The sequence below is a fragment of the Erpetoichthys calabaricus genome, chromosome 9 (genome assembly GCF_900747795.2).
Source record: "Erpetoichthys calabaricus chromosome 9, fErpCal1.3, whole genome shotgun sequence".
NCBI lineage: Eukaryota > Metazoa > Chordata > Cladistia > Polypteriformes > Polypteridae > Erpetoichthys > Erpetoichthys calabaricus.
The window spans coordinates 149,352,351-149,368,394 of record NC_041402.2 but is presented as its reverse complement, the minus strand read 5'-3'; the positions used below and the strand labels follow the sequence as shown (position 1 = coordinate 149,368,394).

The following is a 16,044-nucleotide window of genomic DNA, read 5'->3' as shown; positions in this document are numbered from 1 at the left end:
TTTTTGTGATCAGGTATCTTCATAAAAACATGGAACTGACACATACCAAGAGAAAGGAAGTTAAGACGTTGAAAGAACAAATGATTTTTCTTCAAAAGAGATTAGAAAGGTTGGTAAACTATTACTGACTTTCACTTTTATGTTTACAGGGTGAGGTTTGGTTTCTGCTATGACTAGTGTGACTACAACAACAGCGTTTATTTATATAGCACATTTTCATACAAAAAGTAGCTCAAAGTGCTTTACATAATGAAGAAAAGAAAAATAAAAGACAAAATACAAAATTAAAATAAGACAACATTAGTTAACATAGAAAGAAGTAAAGTCCGATGGCCAGGGTGGACAGAAAAAACAAAAAAAAAACTCCAGACGGCTGGAGAAAAAAATAAAATCTGTAGGGGTTCCAGGCCACGAGACCGCCCAGTCCCCCATGGCATTCTACCTAACATAAATGAAATAGTCCTCTTTGTAGTTAGGGTTCTCACGGAGTCACTTGATGGTGATGGTCATACAGACTTCTGGCTTTTAATCCATCCATCATTGTTGGAACATCATGGTGCTTTGGGTAGATGGTGGTGGCACAACACAATTAAGGCACAACATAGGGATGTTTCTTACCATAGCCAGGATCATGGTAGATCTTTGTAGAATGTTTTTCCCTGGCCTGACGTAAGATAATTGCTGCCCAATAGATTGATATGTGTATATATATAATAATATGTAATGAAGGTATTCTGATTAATTATCAAATAAGCCATAATATTATTTTACAGAACTATTTATCCACAGTAGGATATAATAGAATTAGGGTTTTTGTTGTACATTCATATTTTGATTTTCTCACAGTCATTTACTTTTTGAAATGATTAACTTTGTTAATTATTCTTTTTGTGTTTTTGCTCTCACATTTTAGCTACCTAAGCTATGGCTCAGGACCAACAAAGTATCCATTGGCTGACATGTTGCAGTATGTCTTGGAGTTTGCTTCCACACAGCCCACTAATCTCCCACCCACTCAAAACATCAGAATTGCTGCCCCGCCACAGAATGAAACCATCACCTTAGCTACAGAAACACCGCTGGAGCTAACCAGGTAAAATATAACATGGCTTTCAGGACCTTTTTTATATACTTTGTTAATCCTTGAGAGGAAATTGTTTTTTCACATGACCTTAGGGGGTCAGTATGGTCAACCATTGTACAGCACTCCTGCAGCAATTTTTAGGTTAAGGGCCTTGTTCAACAGATTAAGATCCTTTCTGTCAGTAATGGGATTTGAACTGGCAACCTTCCAGATACCAGCGCAGACCCTTAGCCACAGTGCCACCAGTCCGCTCTTGAGATAACACTCAAACATTCATTTGACTGTAATATTTTTTTTACTTTGGTGTACAACTTTTACTTTAGAAGAAAATGTACTGGTTAAGATACTTCTCCTCATCACTAATTAGATAATGAAGAACTATAAATATAGTACACAATAAAAGCCTGAAGCATAAAATCCAGTCATCCCAATTTATACGTACTGTGCATTTATTGTTTAAAACATTATAGTAAATGTTTGGTTAACAAATTATTATAATAATACATTGCCTTATTAGTGTGTTATAACAGGGTTCCCACGCGTCCTGGAAAACCTGAAAATTTTGAGGGTTATTTTCCAGTCATTGAAATGACCTGGAAACTGATCGAAATGGCCAAATGTCCTGGAAATAATCTTTCTTGTCCTGGAATTTTATTTCTGTTTTCACTTTTTAATTTTTCTGTTTGAAACAGCTTGCTGTTTGTAAGTCTAGATATGATGACAGCTGAGCTAGGTCGTGGCCTCTGCTGCGCAATGTCTCCACCTACTGAGACATGTATAGGCAATTATATTTATAAATGATTCTTTGACTGGTGGCTCATTTGATGGAGTATTGCCAAAGCCCCTCTTGCAGCATTGCAGAAATGCCAGGATGCGATATGTCCAATACCTTGATGATGAAAAAAAGAAGAAAAAGGAAACTGAAAATGACAAGCAAAGAGAAGAGCTCCGCTCTGAAATCACAAAAGTGGTAGCAAAGAGACAGAAAATAATCACTAGCATTGAGGCAATGGAAGAAGAAGCAGATGCAATGGCAGAGAAGGCTGAGAGAAAACAGGACTTTACACTGCTCACAAAATCTAATGCCTATCGTAAAAGTGTTGCTGAAAAAAAGAAAGAGGTCATCGGTCTGGATGCAGTTTTATCAGACCTCAAGGAGCAACACCAGCATTGTTTCTAAACCTAGGCCTACACCAGATGCCTTTTTCATAGGTTACACTACAGTGACTTATAGATTGTTTTTTTTCCCAATATACTGGAGTTCAGGCTCTTATCCTTTGTTCCTAGTATTCTTTCTAGTTTAACCAAGTTTTCAACTCAGGAATTGATGGCAAGGCTATCATGATTTAAAATGGATGTATTTTGCTTCTTTTCCCACAAAGATAAGTTCTTTATTATAATCTTTGTCGTTGACTTATGCAAATTCTACAGCTGCTGTATTCCCAGTAAAGCTACCAGTTGAAAGTTAACTCTGACTTTGTTTTGTCGCGTGCCAATTGTTGCATATATTAGTGTTATAGGCATCATACACATGATATAGGCAATAAATTGGCTTTATGCAGTTTTGTTTAATACAAACATTGTACATAAATTTATTTGATACAAACAATGACATAATATGTAATATGCAAGTAACTTTTACTGAAATTAGGTCACTATGGTAGCCTATTTGATGGTGTGATCAACAGCTCTATACTGAACATTATGGAATTGCTCAGTATATGTCAGTGTTTGGATAGTTTTCCACAATCCAAGAGGCATTTATTTCTTTAAAAGAGTTTTGCAGTTTAAAACAGAGTGTAACAAAAAGAGGTCAAACAACTCCATTATACATCAGTGCATTAATTGGTGTTGCCTTTATGTAATTTAGCATATCGGTGACACTAAGTCCCTGCATAATCAAAGAGAAATTAAAATGGCGTTAAGCCTGCGACTAAAGTGTATGACCGTATGACCAGATCCTGTCATGAATTTCCGGAAAAAGCTCCTGGAAATGTCCTGGAAAATGATTCCTTAAAAAGAGTGGGAACCCTGTATAAGCCTTCCCATATTTTCTTTAATAATAAAAGGCATACATACTTTTGTGCATATACTGTACTGTATAAGTGTTTGTGTAAATCTTGACATCAAGAGAAATCATGTCAGATTAAATAAGATGGTTTTAACTATTTTTTTTTTGGAAAACAAAACAAATACTGTATTGAGTTAAATAAAAAAAAACATTTTTTAATGTATCAGTTGTGTATATGCACATACTTTACAGTGTGGGTTATAATAGTGTGCTGATTTAACTAATTCCATTTTAGATTGGGTATACAGGTAATTTGCCTTATTCTCACATAAACTGAAATGGTTCAAAACAGCTCTAAATATAGGGAGATCAGATTCCTCCAGAACTAATATGGGATGAGAGAGGTGGGGAGTGTCCTTAGGTAGGGCTGCGCCATATCATATCATCCATGATAACACTTGTATAAATTTTTTACGTGATAGAAAAGTGTCATCTTGTGATATCGGAGATATACATTCCCTAACGTGCACAACAGCGCCACATGCCCAAACATGTCTGAGAGCGAGAGCATCATGTGAGATTCCGATGGCAATTATGTACCTAAAAAGGCAGCTACTTCAATAGTATGGAAGTGATTTGGCTATAAGACGTCAGACCTTGAAAAAGCACAGTGCTTTGCAAAATATATAAGAAAACTGTTACCAGCAAAGGTGGAAATACAACAAACTTGTTTCACCACTTGAAGCAAAAACACACCATCCAGTGTAACCAGGCTATGAAGGCATGCGAGAAGAAACTAGCAGCTGGCGATGTGCCTCCAAAAAGGGAACAAATGACACAACCAAGCATCACATGGAGCGTGGATGTAAATGACTGATGTGCTTACATATTGTTTGGCCAAGGAAATGATTCAAATCTAAACTTGGAAAAGGAGGGTTTTAACACTAGAATTACCAGAGTCTACGAAAAAGCTCGTAGATCCGGCCCACCTTAAAACCGGTCTCACCTCTCCTTTGTCTTCTAAATGCGGCGATTAACACGAGCAGCAAGCAGCCGGCTATTCCATCCCCCACCGTCGCAGAACGTTCACTAAGTTTTCCCAGCTCATGCCTTGTTTGTTTATCTGGGAGTGACTGAAGTGCTGGAGTTTTAGAGTGGAAATAATAGATCGCTATTTGGAACCGTGTGTTCCGTTTCTACAGTAATCTGTGTAAACACATTTTTAAAACAGAAACGTTTTCCATATTTTAGTAGTAAATGACAAAATGGGCATAAACTATACAGTGTATGAAGCCTGAAGTCCAAAGATCAAGTAAACGCTTTCACGAAAGGTGAAAGGTGAAACACTTTCACAAGGATGATACAACAGCTTCCGTGGCGTAGCGGTAAGATTTAGAGAGAATAAAAGTAAAAAAAAAAATGGTAACTTTTACAAGTCCTATAAATGCACACCGTGTGTTACAAACGCAAACCAAATGTATGTGTGTACTGTATAATATTAACAAAAAGAGCAGCTCACTATTGAAAACGGCAAATATAGGAGTGAGTGGGGATCGAACCGGGGACACTTAATTACAAGTCAACAAATCTTACCGCTACGCCACGGAAGCTGTTGTATTATCCTTGAACCTTTTGTGAAAGTGTTTACTTGATCTTTGGACTTTAGGCTTCATACATTATATAGTTTATGCCCATTTTGTCATTTACTACAGCACTGAATAAGCTCATGCGCTCTAACATCCCCCCCAAAAAGAGCAGCTTGCTACTGAAAACGGCAAATATAGGAGTGAGTGGGGATCGAACCGGTGACTCTTGATCACACTTGGTTTGCGTCTTTACTTGCGCTGTTTCCTAGAGTCAGATCGGGGATGGGGGGGATGTTAGAGCGCGTGAGCTTATTCAGTGCTGCAGGATCAACGCACATGTTCATCTTTTTTTCTTTCAGTAATAGCGCCAACATAAATCCACACCCGATCTGACGCTGTTCGTTTTCAAATAATATTGCATTAGTGCGATGATGTTTTCACATATATTGTCTCTTTCTTTCAGGTGTGTAATAGGAACCACAGCATAGAGAGAAGCGTGTACATTGTAACAGGTACACACGTTGAAAATGTAGGAAAGGCTATCCTTGCGTGTGTGTGAACAGTTAACATTTGAATCTGATGATTGCATATAGTGCTGAACTTACTGCTCTGTACTATTCTATCCTCTGCATGTCCTGGATTACAAAAGAAACAGCATACAGCAACATGTGGGGACTGGCAAGATCGGGGGAAAAAACACGCAGTCACTGATTACAAACCGCAAGATGTTATGTGAATGAATATGAATAATATGAATAATGTTGCATCCGTGCCACAAAGTTTTCCGAAAATTACTATACAGGTCATAAAACGAATAATTCCAAATATCATATATACCTACGTCTGTGTTTTTTTGACATCATCTATACTAATAAAAGGCAAAGCCCTCACTGACTGACTGACTGACTGACTCATCACTAATTCTCCAACTTCCCGTGTAGGTGGAAGGCTGAAATTTGGCAGGCTCATTCCTTACAGCTTATTTACAAAAGTTAGGCAGGTTTCATTTCGAAATTCAAAGCGTAACGGTCATAACTGGAACCTCTTTTTTGTCCATATACTGTAATGGACTGCAGCTCGTTGGCCGTGGGAGGCGGAGTTGCGTATCGCGTCATCACGCCTCCCACGTAATCACGTGAACTGACTGTGAACGCAGTATGTACAAAACAAGGAAGAGCCCCAAAGAGTGCTGAAGAAAACATTCATTATACAATTGAGAAGGCAGCGAAACAATAAGAAGTGAAGCACGGTGTAAACTGTAAGTTTAAATTAAGTTTATAGAAACGTTCCCGCTGCCGTTTGCAATACCATATTCACGAGATACAAGTTTAATGAGAAGACACGAGGTATAAACGAGACTTTGGATGACTTTGTAATGGATTAAAAATTGCTGTAGCAAGAAACTTTTAAGTGCCGGGTCTTAGCTAACATTAAATAAAGCCGTGGACATTGCAACATCACACAAGAGAGCGGCTCACGTGAACTGACTGAACGCAGCAGGAGTGATCACTTCGCTACTGCGGAAACAAAGCACGGTGTAAACCGTAAGTTTAAATTAAGTTCATAGACCTACAAAAGGTTGCCATTGATTTCAGGCAAGATTGCTTTTCTCCTGTACAACTATACCTTGCATTCTCAAAAGTGTGCTTGCACGGCTTGGTCATACTACAACCGGAGTGCTGAACTGACAATGTGGTATACAAAGAGAACTATAACAATCGTAATATGTATATATATATACTGTATATATATATATATATATATATATATATGTAGATATGTAGATATATATATATGTAGATATATATATATGTAGATATGTAGATATATATGTAGATATGTATATATATGTGTAGATATATATATATATATATATATATATACACATATATATACATATGTAGATATATATATATATGTGTGTATATATATGTGTATATATATATATATATATATATATATATATATATATATATATATATATATATATATATATACTAATAAAAGGCAAAGCCCTCACTGACTGACTGACTGACTGACTGACTCATCACTAATTCTCCAACTTCCCGTGTAGGTAGAAGGCTGAAATTTGGCAGGCTCATTCCTTACAGCTTACTTACAAAAGTTAGGCAGGTTTCATTTCGAAATTCTACGTGTAATGGTCATAACTGGAACCTGTTTTTTGTCCATATACTCTAATGGAGGAGGCGGAGTCACGTATCGCGTCGTCACGTATTACGCCTCCTACGTAATCACGTGAACTGAAAACGAGGAAGAGATTTACAGCACAAGTCAAACGCGGGAACGAAGGTAAATGACGTTAATTGTTGACTGTCTTTTAATACTGTGTACTTGTTGAGTGTCTTTTAATACTGTGTAAGCATACATATTAACACATGTGCAATTAAACGTGTGCATTTACGGGGTGATTTCTCAGGCTTAAAAGCTCGCCTTTTATTAAAAAGGTAAATGCAAACTCTTTTCATTCTGAAGGGCACAAACCACGTTAGATTTCAGCCGTTAAACGCGCAAAAATGTCAGTACACCAGATAAATAAGCGCAACATATTATCAGTTGTATTGTATGCTTACAATACATATAGAAATGTGTTAATCGTTAACTAATATTATGCGATGGTGTTTTTCGACTCGCGCTTTGATTTAAACGATTGCATGTCTTGGTGGGTTTGCGTAGCTTATTGTCAATATCTTTACAGCTCTTTTTAAGACTTAATTTAAAAAGGTTTTCTTTTCTTCTTAATAAAAATTTAAAAGCAGTACTTCGCCGGTGCGAAGCGCGGGGATTTGAGCAACTGACGCATACAGACATATTCATGAGTGCAGGTACTTCGGAAAGAAAGCACCGTGTAAACCTAAACTTTAAATTAAGTTCATAGACCTACAAAAGTTTGCCATTGATTTGAGGCAAGATTGCTTTTCTCATGTACAACTATACGTTGCATTCTTAACAGTAAGCTTGCACAGCTTGGTCATATTACAACCTGAGTGCTGAACTGACAACGTCGTATACAAACAGAACTATAACAATCGTAATAAACAAACAAAAAAAAAAAAGCGAAGAACCCTTGCATTTAATAAAAAGGCTCTTTCCTTGGCGAAGCAAGGAAAAAGGAAGACCTTATATGGCGTTCGTTTATAAAACAGCGGAAAAGCTGTGTTAAGGCTGCTTCACTAAAAAAACAGATCCTTAACAAATTGCTATTGGGATATTTTCCCTCAATTTAAAAAGCTTTTCTTCTTCATAAAAATTTAAAAGCAGTACTTCACGGGGATTTAGATATATATATATATATATACAGTAATACCTCGGATAACGACCACAATCAGTTCCGAAAAGTGGGTCGTTATCCGAAATGGTTGCTATCCGAAACAATTTTCTCCATAAGGAATAAAGGAAATAGAAATAATTGGTTCCTAGCCCCTGTTGACTCGCTAATATATGAAAGTTACAGGCTATATAGGTATGTTTTTTTAAATGGGAACAGTTATAATACAGTACAAATGATGTTAAATAAAAATAAAAACATTAAAGAAAGCATTTAAACATAAGAAAACATAGGAAAACTTATCGTTTTGACTGGAGTGCCCTCTCAGGGTTGGTAGCGAGATCCTGCCCCAAGTGGAGGAGTTCAAGTATCTCGGGGTCTTGTTCACGAGTGAGGGAAGAATGGAGCGTGAGATCGACAGGCAGATCGGTGCGGCATCCGCAGTAATGCGGGCGTTGCATCGGTCTGTCGTGGTGAAAAAGGAGCTGAGCTGCAAGGCGAAGCTCTCAATTTACCAGTCGATCTATGTTCCTACCCTCACCTATGGTCATGAGCTATGGGTAGTGACCGAAAGAACGAGATCGCGAATACAAGCGGCTGAAATGAGTTTCCTCCGCAGGGTGTCTGGGCTTTCCCTTAAAGATAGGGTGAGAAGCTCAGTCATCCGGGAGGGGCTCAGAGTAGAGCCGCTGCTCCTCCGCATCGAGAGGAGTCAGATGAGGTGGCTCGGGCATCTGATCAGGATGCCTCCTGGACGCCTCCCTGGTGAGGTGTTCCAGGCACGTCCAACCGGGAGGAGGCCCCGGGGAAGACCCAGGACACGCTGAGGCGATTACGACAGCAAAGGGAGGGTCACGGCAGAGGAGGGGGGCATATGACAGATACGCTATGTATGGCAGAAAACAATAGCACTATGAATAAGCACATAACATAATTCTGTAACTAAAAACTAAAGAAATGACACTACAGCATGGAATAAAAAAAAAAAATGTGGAATCTTACCTTTCTAGTGAGGCGATTACGACAGCAAAGGGAGGGTCAACGCAGAGGAGGGAGGGCATATGACAGATACGCTACGTATGGCAGAAAACAATAGCACTGGGTAACTTTAATACGTAAACACATTTTACTGTTTACTGTACATAACTTTATTTTACAAAACTAATTTACAAAACCCTTTTTTTTTATTTTTATGCTTTTTTTTTTTTATGGAGGTGTGGGGAGGAAGGGGTGGAATTACTGCTTAGAGGGGGAATCCCCCTCCATGAGAACATCGGGGGATGTCCTCTGTCGCTTTGAGGTTGAAGAAAAAAACTTGTCCAGTGTCTGTTGCTTCTGCCTTTTTTGTAGCACTTTTCGATAATACGACATCACATTATCATTGAACATGTTCAGGCTCCTACTGCCTACCGCACTGTTTGGGAAAGATTTTTCTACAAACAATTGCAATTCCCCCCACTTAGCACACATTTCTTTAATCACTGAACTTGGGACTTCCTCCTTTCCTTCCTCTTCCCCTTCCGAAGACATATCCTCAGCCAAATTCTTTTCTTGCTCAGCCTGAAGGTGCTGCAACTCTTCAGTAGTGAGTTCATTACTGTGCTCCTCCACAAGTTCTTCAACATCGTTATTATCCACCTCCAACCCCATGCTTTGGCCCAGGGAAACAATTTCATCAACAATTTCTGGTTCGAATCCTTCAAAATCTCGCTCTGGAACACAGTCTGGCCAGAGTTTCCTCCATCCTGCATTCATATTACGGTAGGTCACTTGGTTCCATGCATTATCAATAAGATGAACACAATTCAAAATGTTGAAATGATTCTTCCAAAATTCCTTCAGAGTTAAGTTGGTATCGTTCGTTATATCGAAGCACTTTCTGAATAAGGCTTTCGTGTACAATTTCTTGAAGTTTGAAATGACCTGTTGATCCATGGGCTGCAGCAAAGGGGTTGTGTTCGGTGGCAGATAACGAACTTGAATAAAGTCGAACTCTTCTTCTAAGTACTCGTCGATGTTTGGAGGATGTGCTGGAGCATTATCCAGCAGGAGAAGGCATTTGAGGGGAAGGTTGTTCTTCTCTAGGTATTCTTTCACAGCCGGGGCAAAAACTTCGGTCACCCACTCGACAAAAAATTGGCGGGTCACCCAAGCTTTAGAATTAGACCTCCACATAACAGGCAATTTCTGTTTTATTACATTATGCTTCTTAAATACTCTTGGATTGTCCGAATGGTAGACTAACAGCGGCTTCAGCTTAAAATCCCCACTGGCGTTACCGCACAATAGAAGAGTTAGCCTATCTTTCATAGGCTTGTGCCCTGGCAATGCTTTCTCTTCCTTCGTTATGTACGTTTTATTCGGCATCTTCTTCCAAAACAGGCCTGTTTCATCCGCATTAAATACCTGTTGCGGGACGTAACTTTCTTCTTCTATGATTTTTTTTAATTCTAGGATGAACTTCTCGGCCCCTGCCTTGTCGGAACTAGCTGCTTCCCCATGCCTTATGACGCTATGGATGCCTGTTCTGTGCTTAAATTTTTCAAACCAGCCTCGACTGGCTTTGAAAACAAAATCACTCAAAGCACTTGTCTGTGGGGTTTTCTTCTTCAAATCTTCGTAGATTTGCAGCGCCTTCTCACTAATGAATGCCTCACTGATGCTAGCACCTTCTAACTGTTTTTCATTTATATACACAAGCAACAACTTTTCTACTTCGTCTATTATTTGAGGCCTTTGCTTTGTTATAATAGTCATTCCTTTTGACACATTAGCTTCTTTAACCTGCTCCTTTTTCTTTAAAATCGTCGAGATTGTCGACTTTGACATGCCGTATTCTCTTGCGATATCCGACACACGCATGCCTCGTTCATACTTGGCAATAATTTCTTTTTTCAATTCAATTGTTGGCCGCTGCCTTATTACTGCACTGCTACCAGCTTTCTTAATCTTCTTTGGAGCCATGATTGAGGGCTATATATTATTAAATAAAGCAACAAAATCACTAAATAAGAAGGATGCACACCAATAAAGATAATGAACGTCTGTTCATAACCGTGTCTCGAGCGCAAAGGAAGATGGGAAGCTAGCCGCTGTCTGCTGGTCGTGTGTGCGTCGCTATCCGAAATTTTGTTCGCTATCGGAGGCAAATTTTTAGTGAAATTATTGGTCGTTATCCGAATTGTTCGTTATCAAAGGCGTTCTCTAACCGAGGTTCTACTGTATATATATATAGAGAGAGAGAGATATAGATATATATATATATTGACATATACATTGCGCTGTCACTGGTATTTTGATAAAAGAATTTGAACAACATATAAGAAGCGTATAAATTATTAAACAGTAAAACATTAACATTTAAGAAGTAAAGTAACATTAAGTACTACTGCAGTGCCTTCGGGTATACCTCATTTTTTGTTTGCTCATTACATGCTTAAATGTACAGTGGTGTGAAAAACTATTTGCCCCCTTCCTGATTTCTTATTCTTTTGCATGTTTGTCACACAAAATGTTTCTGATCATCAAACACATTTAACCATTAGTCAAATATAACACAAGTAAACACAAAATGCAGTTTTTAAATGATGGTGTTTATTATTTAGGGAGAAAAAAAATCCAAACCTACATGGCCCTGTGTGAAAAAGTAATTGCCCCCTTGTTAAAAAATAACCTAACTGTGGTGTATCACACCTGAGTTCAATTTCCGTAGCCACCCCCAGGCCTGATTACTGCCACACCTGTTTCAATCAAGAAATCACTTAAATAGGAGCTGCCTGACACAGAGAAGTAGACCAAAAGCACCTCAAAAGCTAGACATCATGCCAAGATCCAAAGAAATTCAGGAACAAATGAGAACAGAAGTAATTGAGATCTATCAGTCTGGTAAAGGTTATAAAGCCATTTCTAAAGCTTTGGGACTCCAGCGAACCACAGTGAGAGCCATTATCCATAAATGGCAAAAACATGGAACAGTGGTGAACCTTCCCAGGAGTGGCCGGCCGACCAAAATTACCCCAAGAGCGCAGAGACGACTCATCCGAGAGGTCACAAAAGACCCCAGGACAACGTCTAAAGAACTGCAGGCCTCACTTGCCTCAATTAAGGTCAGTGTTCACGACTCCACCATAAGAAAGAGACTGGCCTGCATGGCAGATTTCCAAGACGCAAACCACTGTTAAGCAAAAAGAACATTAGGGCTCGTCTCAATTTTGCTAAGAAACATCTCAATGATTGCCAAGACTTTTGGGAAAATATCTTGTGGACTGATGAGTCAAAAGTTGAACTTTTTGGAAGGCAAATGTCCCGTTACATCTGGCGTAAAAGGAACACAGCATTTCAGAAAAAGAGCATCATACCAACAGTAAAATATGGTGGTGGTAGTGTGATGGTCTGGGGTTGTTTTGCTGCTTCAGGACCTGGAAGGCTTGCTGTGATAGATGGAACCATGAATTCTACTGTCTACCAAAAAATCCTGAAGGAGAATGTCCGGCCATCTGTTCGTCAACTCAAGCTGAAGCGATCCTGGGTGCTGCAACAGGACAATGACCCAAAACACACCAGCAAATCCACCTCTGAATGGCTGAAGAAAAACAAAATGAAGACTTTGGAGTGGCCTAGTCAAAGTCCTGACCTGAATCCAATTGAGATGCTATGGCATGACCTTAAAAAGGCGGTTCATGCTAGAAAACCCTCAAATAAAGCTGAATTACAACAATTTTGCAAAGATGAGTGGGCCAAAATTCCTCTAGAGCGCTGTAAAAGACTCATTGCAAGTTATCACAAACGCTTGATTGCAGTTATTGCTGCTAAGGGTGGCCCAACCAGTTATTAGGTTCAGGGGGCAATTACTTTTTCACACAGGGCCATGTAGGTTTGGATTTTTTTTTCTCCCTAAATAATAAAAACCACCATTTACAAACTGCATTTTGTGTTTACTTGTGTTATATTTGACTAATGGTTAAATGTGTTTGATGATCAGAAACATTTTGTGTGACAAACATGCAAAAGAATAAGAAATCAGGAAGGGGGCAAATAGTTTTTCACACCACTGTATACATTTTTTGGTGTACCTACCCGAGAACACGCGACATATAACCGAGCGTGGGAGAACCATGGATTTTAAACACACGTTGAGTTCATCTGCTTGTCTCCCTTGTGGAATAACTGGTAATGTTTGACTAAAATCTACAGCGAGTAAAACGACATTACCTCCTTTTTTTTTTTTACGATCTCTGAGATCTTGCTTTTTTTGGTTCAAGGCTTCATAAGCTCTTTTATGTTCTATGGTGTATTTATCCCAAACCATCATCTTTGAATGTTGCAAGACTTTCGCCTTGTATGTAGATCGGGGTAATTACATTCATTGCATTCCTAGTCTGAATCACAATCTGATTGTATGGGTGGTTACCTGGCACTGTAGGGTTGCCACCTGTCCTTTAAAATACGGAATCGTCCCGTATTTGAGAATGAAATTGCGCGTCCCGTTTTGAATCAATACGGGACGGGATTTATCCCGTATTTTTTTTATCATTTTTTTTAAAGCAGCGTCTCATGCAAATCATCCCACACGCATTTTATGAAGATGCCTCCTTTCGTAGTTTTGATTGGGTAATACTTGACGTCATCGTTAGTTTGATTGGTCTTTTTAACTGTCCAGTGAGGAGGGCGGGTCTTTTAAGTACAGTCTGCAAAGTGTTGGCACTGGGATGTGGCACCCGCTGCAGTATGCGTCCCTTATTTTTTTGTATTAAAAGTGGTAACCCTACGTGGCAGGTAACAGTTATGTTTGGTCATGAAGTCATCTAAAATCCGCCACGTGCCCTCTTTTAAGTGTGAGAAGTAGATATATATAGCCAAATTCTCGCGCTTCGTTGCGGCGAAGTACTGCTTTTAATTTTTTAAGAAAAGAAAACCTTTTTAAACGGATCGAAAATACAGTATACCAATAACAATTTGTTAAGGATCTGTTTTTTTCTGAACCTCGCTTTTTACAGCTGTCGCGCTACGGCGTGTGTTTCGTTTATTTGACAGTATGTAGATCGTGGTAATTACATTCATGGCATTCGTTTTCTGAATTACAATCTGACTGTATGGGTGGTTACCTGCCAGGTAACGCTTGTGGTTGGTCAGGAAGTCGCCTTACATCCGCCACGTGCCCTCTTTCTGTTCCCAGAAGCTGATCATAGAATGGTTTTAATAGTTTACTTTCAAATAATGCAAAGAGTATGCGACATGTGTTTCTCCCTAATTCTGGGCTCATCAGGCATACACACTCACTTCATCCCCTCTCGGGAATCGAATCTCTATCGTCAGCGCCAGAGTTGAAGCCCCTAACGTTGCGATCAGCAAGTCGGCTAACATCCGGCATGTGCCGTCTTTCAGTTGCGAGAAGCAGATCATAGAATGGTTGAAACTGTTGCCCCTAACGTTGCGCTACGGCGTGTGGTTCGTTTATACCTCGTGTCTTCTCATTAAACTTTTATCTCGCGAATGTTATTGCAATCCGCAGCGGGAGCGTTTCTATAAACTTAATTTAAACTTACGTTTTACACCGTGCTTTGTTTCCCTTATGAAGATGCTTGTATGCTTCACTCGCTCCCTTCTCAATTGTTTAATGAATTTTTTGTTCTTCGCTGTTTGCGGCTCTTCCTTCATTTCTCCCTACTGAGTTCTTTTATCTTGCGAGTATGTTATTGCAATCCGCAACGGGAGCGTTTCAATAAACTTAATTTAAACTTACGTTTTACACCGTGCTTTGTTTCCCTTATGAAGATGCTTGTATGCTTCACTCGCTCCCTTCTCAATTGTTTAATTAATTTTTTGTTCTTCGCTGTTTGTGGCTCTTCCTTCATTTCTCCTTACTCAGTTCACAGTCTTTTCACGTGATTACGTGGGAGGCGTGATGACGTGACACTCAACTCCGCCTCCCACGGCCATCAAGCTGCCGTCCATTACAGTATATTGTCAAAAATGAGGTTCTAGTTATGACCATTACGCGTTGAATTTCGAAATGAAACCTGCCTAACTTTTGTAAGTAAGCTGTAAGGAATCAGCCTGCCAAATTTTAGCCTTCCACCTACACGGGAAGTTGGACAATTAGTGATGAGTGAGTCAGTCAGTCAGTCAGTGAGTCAGTGAGGGCTTTGCCTTTTATTAATTAGTATAGATATATGTGTATATATATATATATGTGTATATATATATATATATGTAGATATATGTAGGTATATATATGTATATATGTAGATATATATATATATATATATATGTGTATATATATATATATATATGTAGATATATATATATATGTAGATATATATATATATATATATGTAGATATATATATGTATATGTAGATATATATATATATATATGTGTGTGTGTATATATATACAGTGGTGTGAAAAACTATTTGCCCCCTTCCTGATTTCTTATTCTTTTGCATGTTTGTCACACAAAATGTTTCTGATCATCAAACACATTTAACCATTAGTCAAATATAACACAAGTAAACACAAAATGCAGTTTTTAAATGATGGTGTTTATTATTTAGGGAGAAAAAAAATCCAAACCTACATGGCCCTGTGTGAAAAAGTAATTGCCCCCTTGTTAAAAAATAACCTAACTGTGGTGTATCACACCTGAGTTCAATTTCCGTAGCCACCCCCAGGCCTGATTACTGCCACACCTGTTTCAATCAAGAAATCACTTAAATAGGAGCTGCCTGACACAGAGAAGTAGACCAAAAGCACCTCAAAAGCTAGACATCATGCCAAGATCCAAAGAAATTCAGGAACAAATGAGAACAGAAGTAATTGAGATCTATCAGTCTGGTAAAGGTTATAAAGCCATTTCTAAAGCTTTGGGACTCCAGCGAACCACAGTGAGAGCCATTATCCACAAATGGCAAAAACATGGAACAGTGGTGAACCTTCCCAGGAGTGGCCGGCCGACCAAAATTACCCCAAGAGCGCAGAGACGACTCATCCGAGAGGTCACAAAAGACCCCAGGACAACGTCTAAAGAACTGCAGGCCTCACTTGTCTCAATTAAGGTCAGTGTTCACGACTCCACC

At 38.9% G+C, this 16,044-nt stretch overlaps 1 protein-coding gene across 4 annotated transcripts in view; it reads left to right on the top strand.

The window, feature by feature from the left end:
- Nucleotides 1–16,044, top strand: part of usp28 (ubiquitin specific peptidase 28) — a 162,065-nt gene that overhangs the window by 94,615 nt on the left and 51,406 nt on the right. For all 4 annotated transcript variants that reach the window (XM_051932276.1, XM_051932275.1, XM_028810304.2 and 1 more), the window contains 2 exons: nt 14–109; nt 914–1,093. In XM_051932276.1, coding sequence (XP_051788236.1) covers nt 14–109; nt 914–1,093 — 276 coding nt within the window. The remainder of the gene's footprint in view (nt 1–13; nt 110–913; nt 1,094–16,044) is intronic.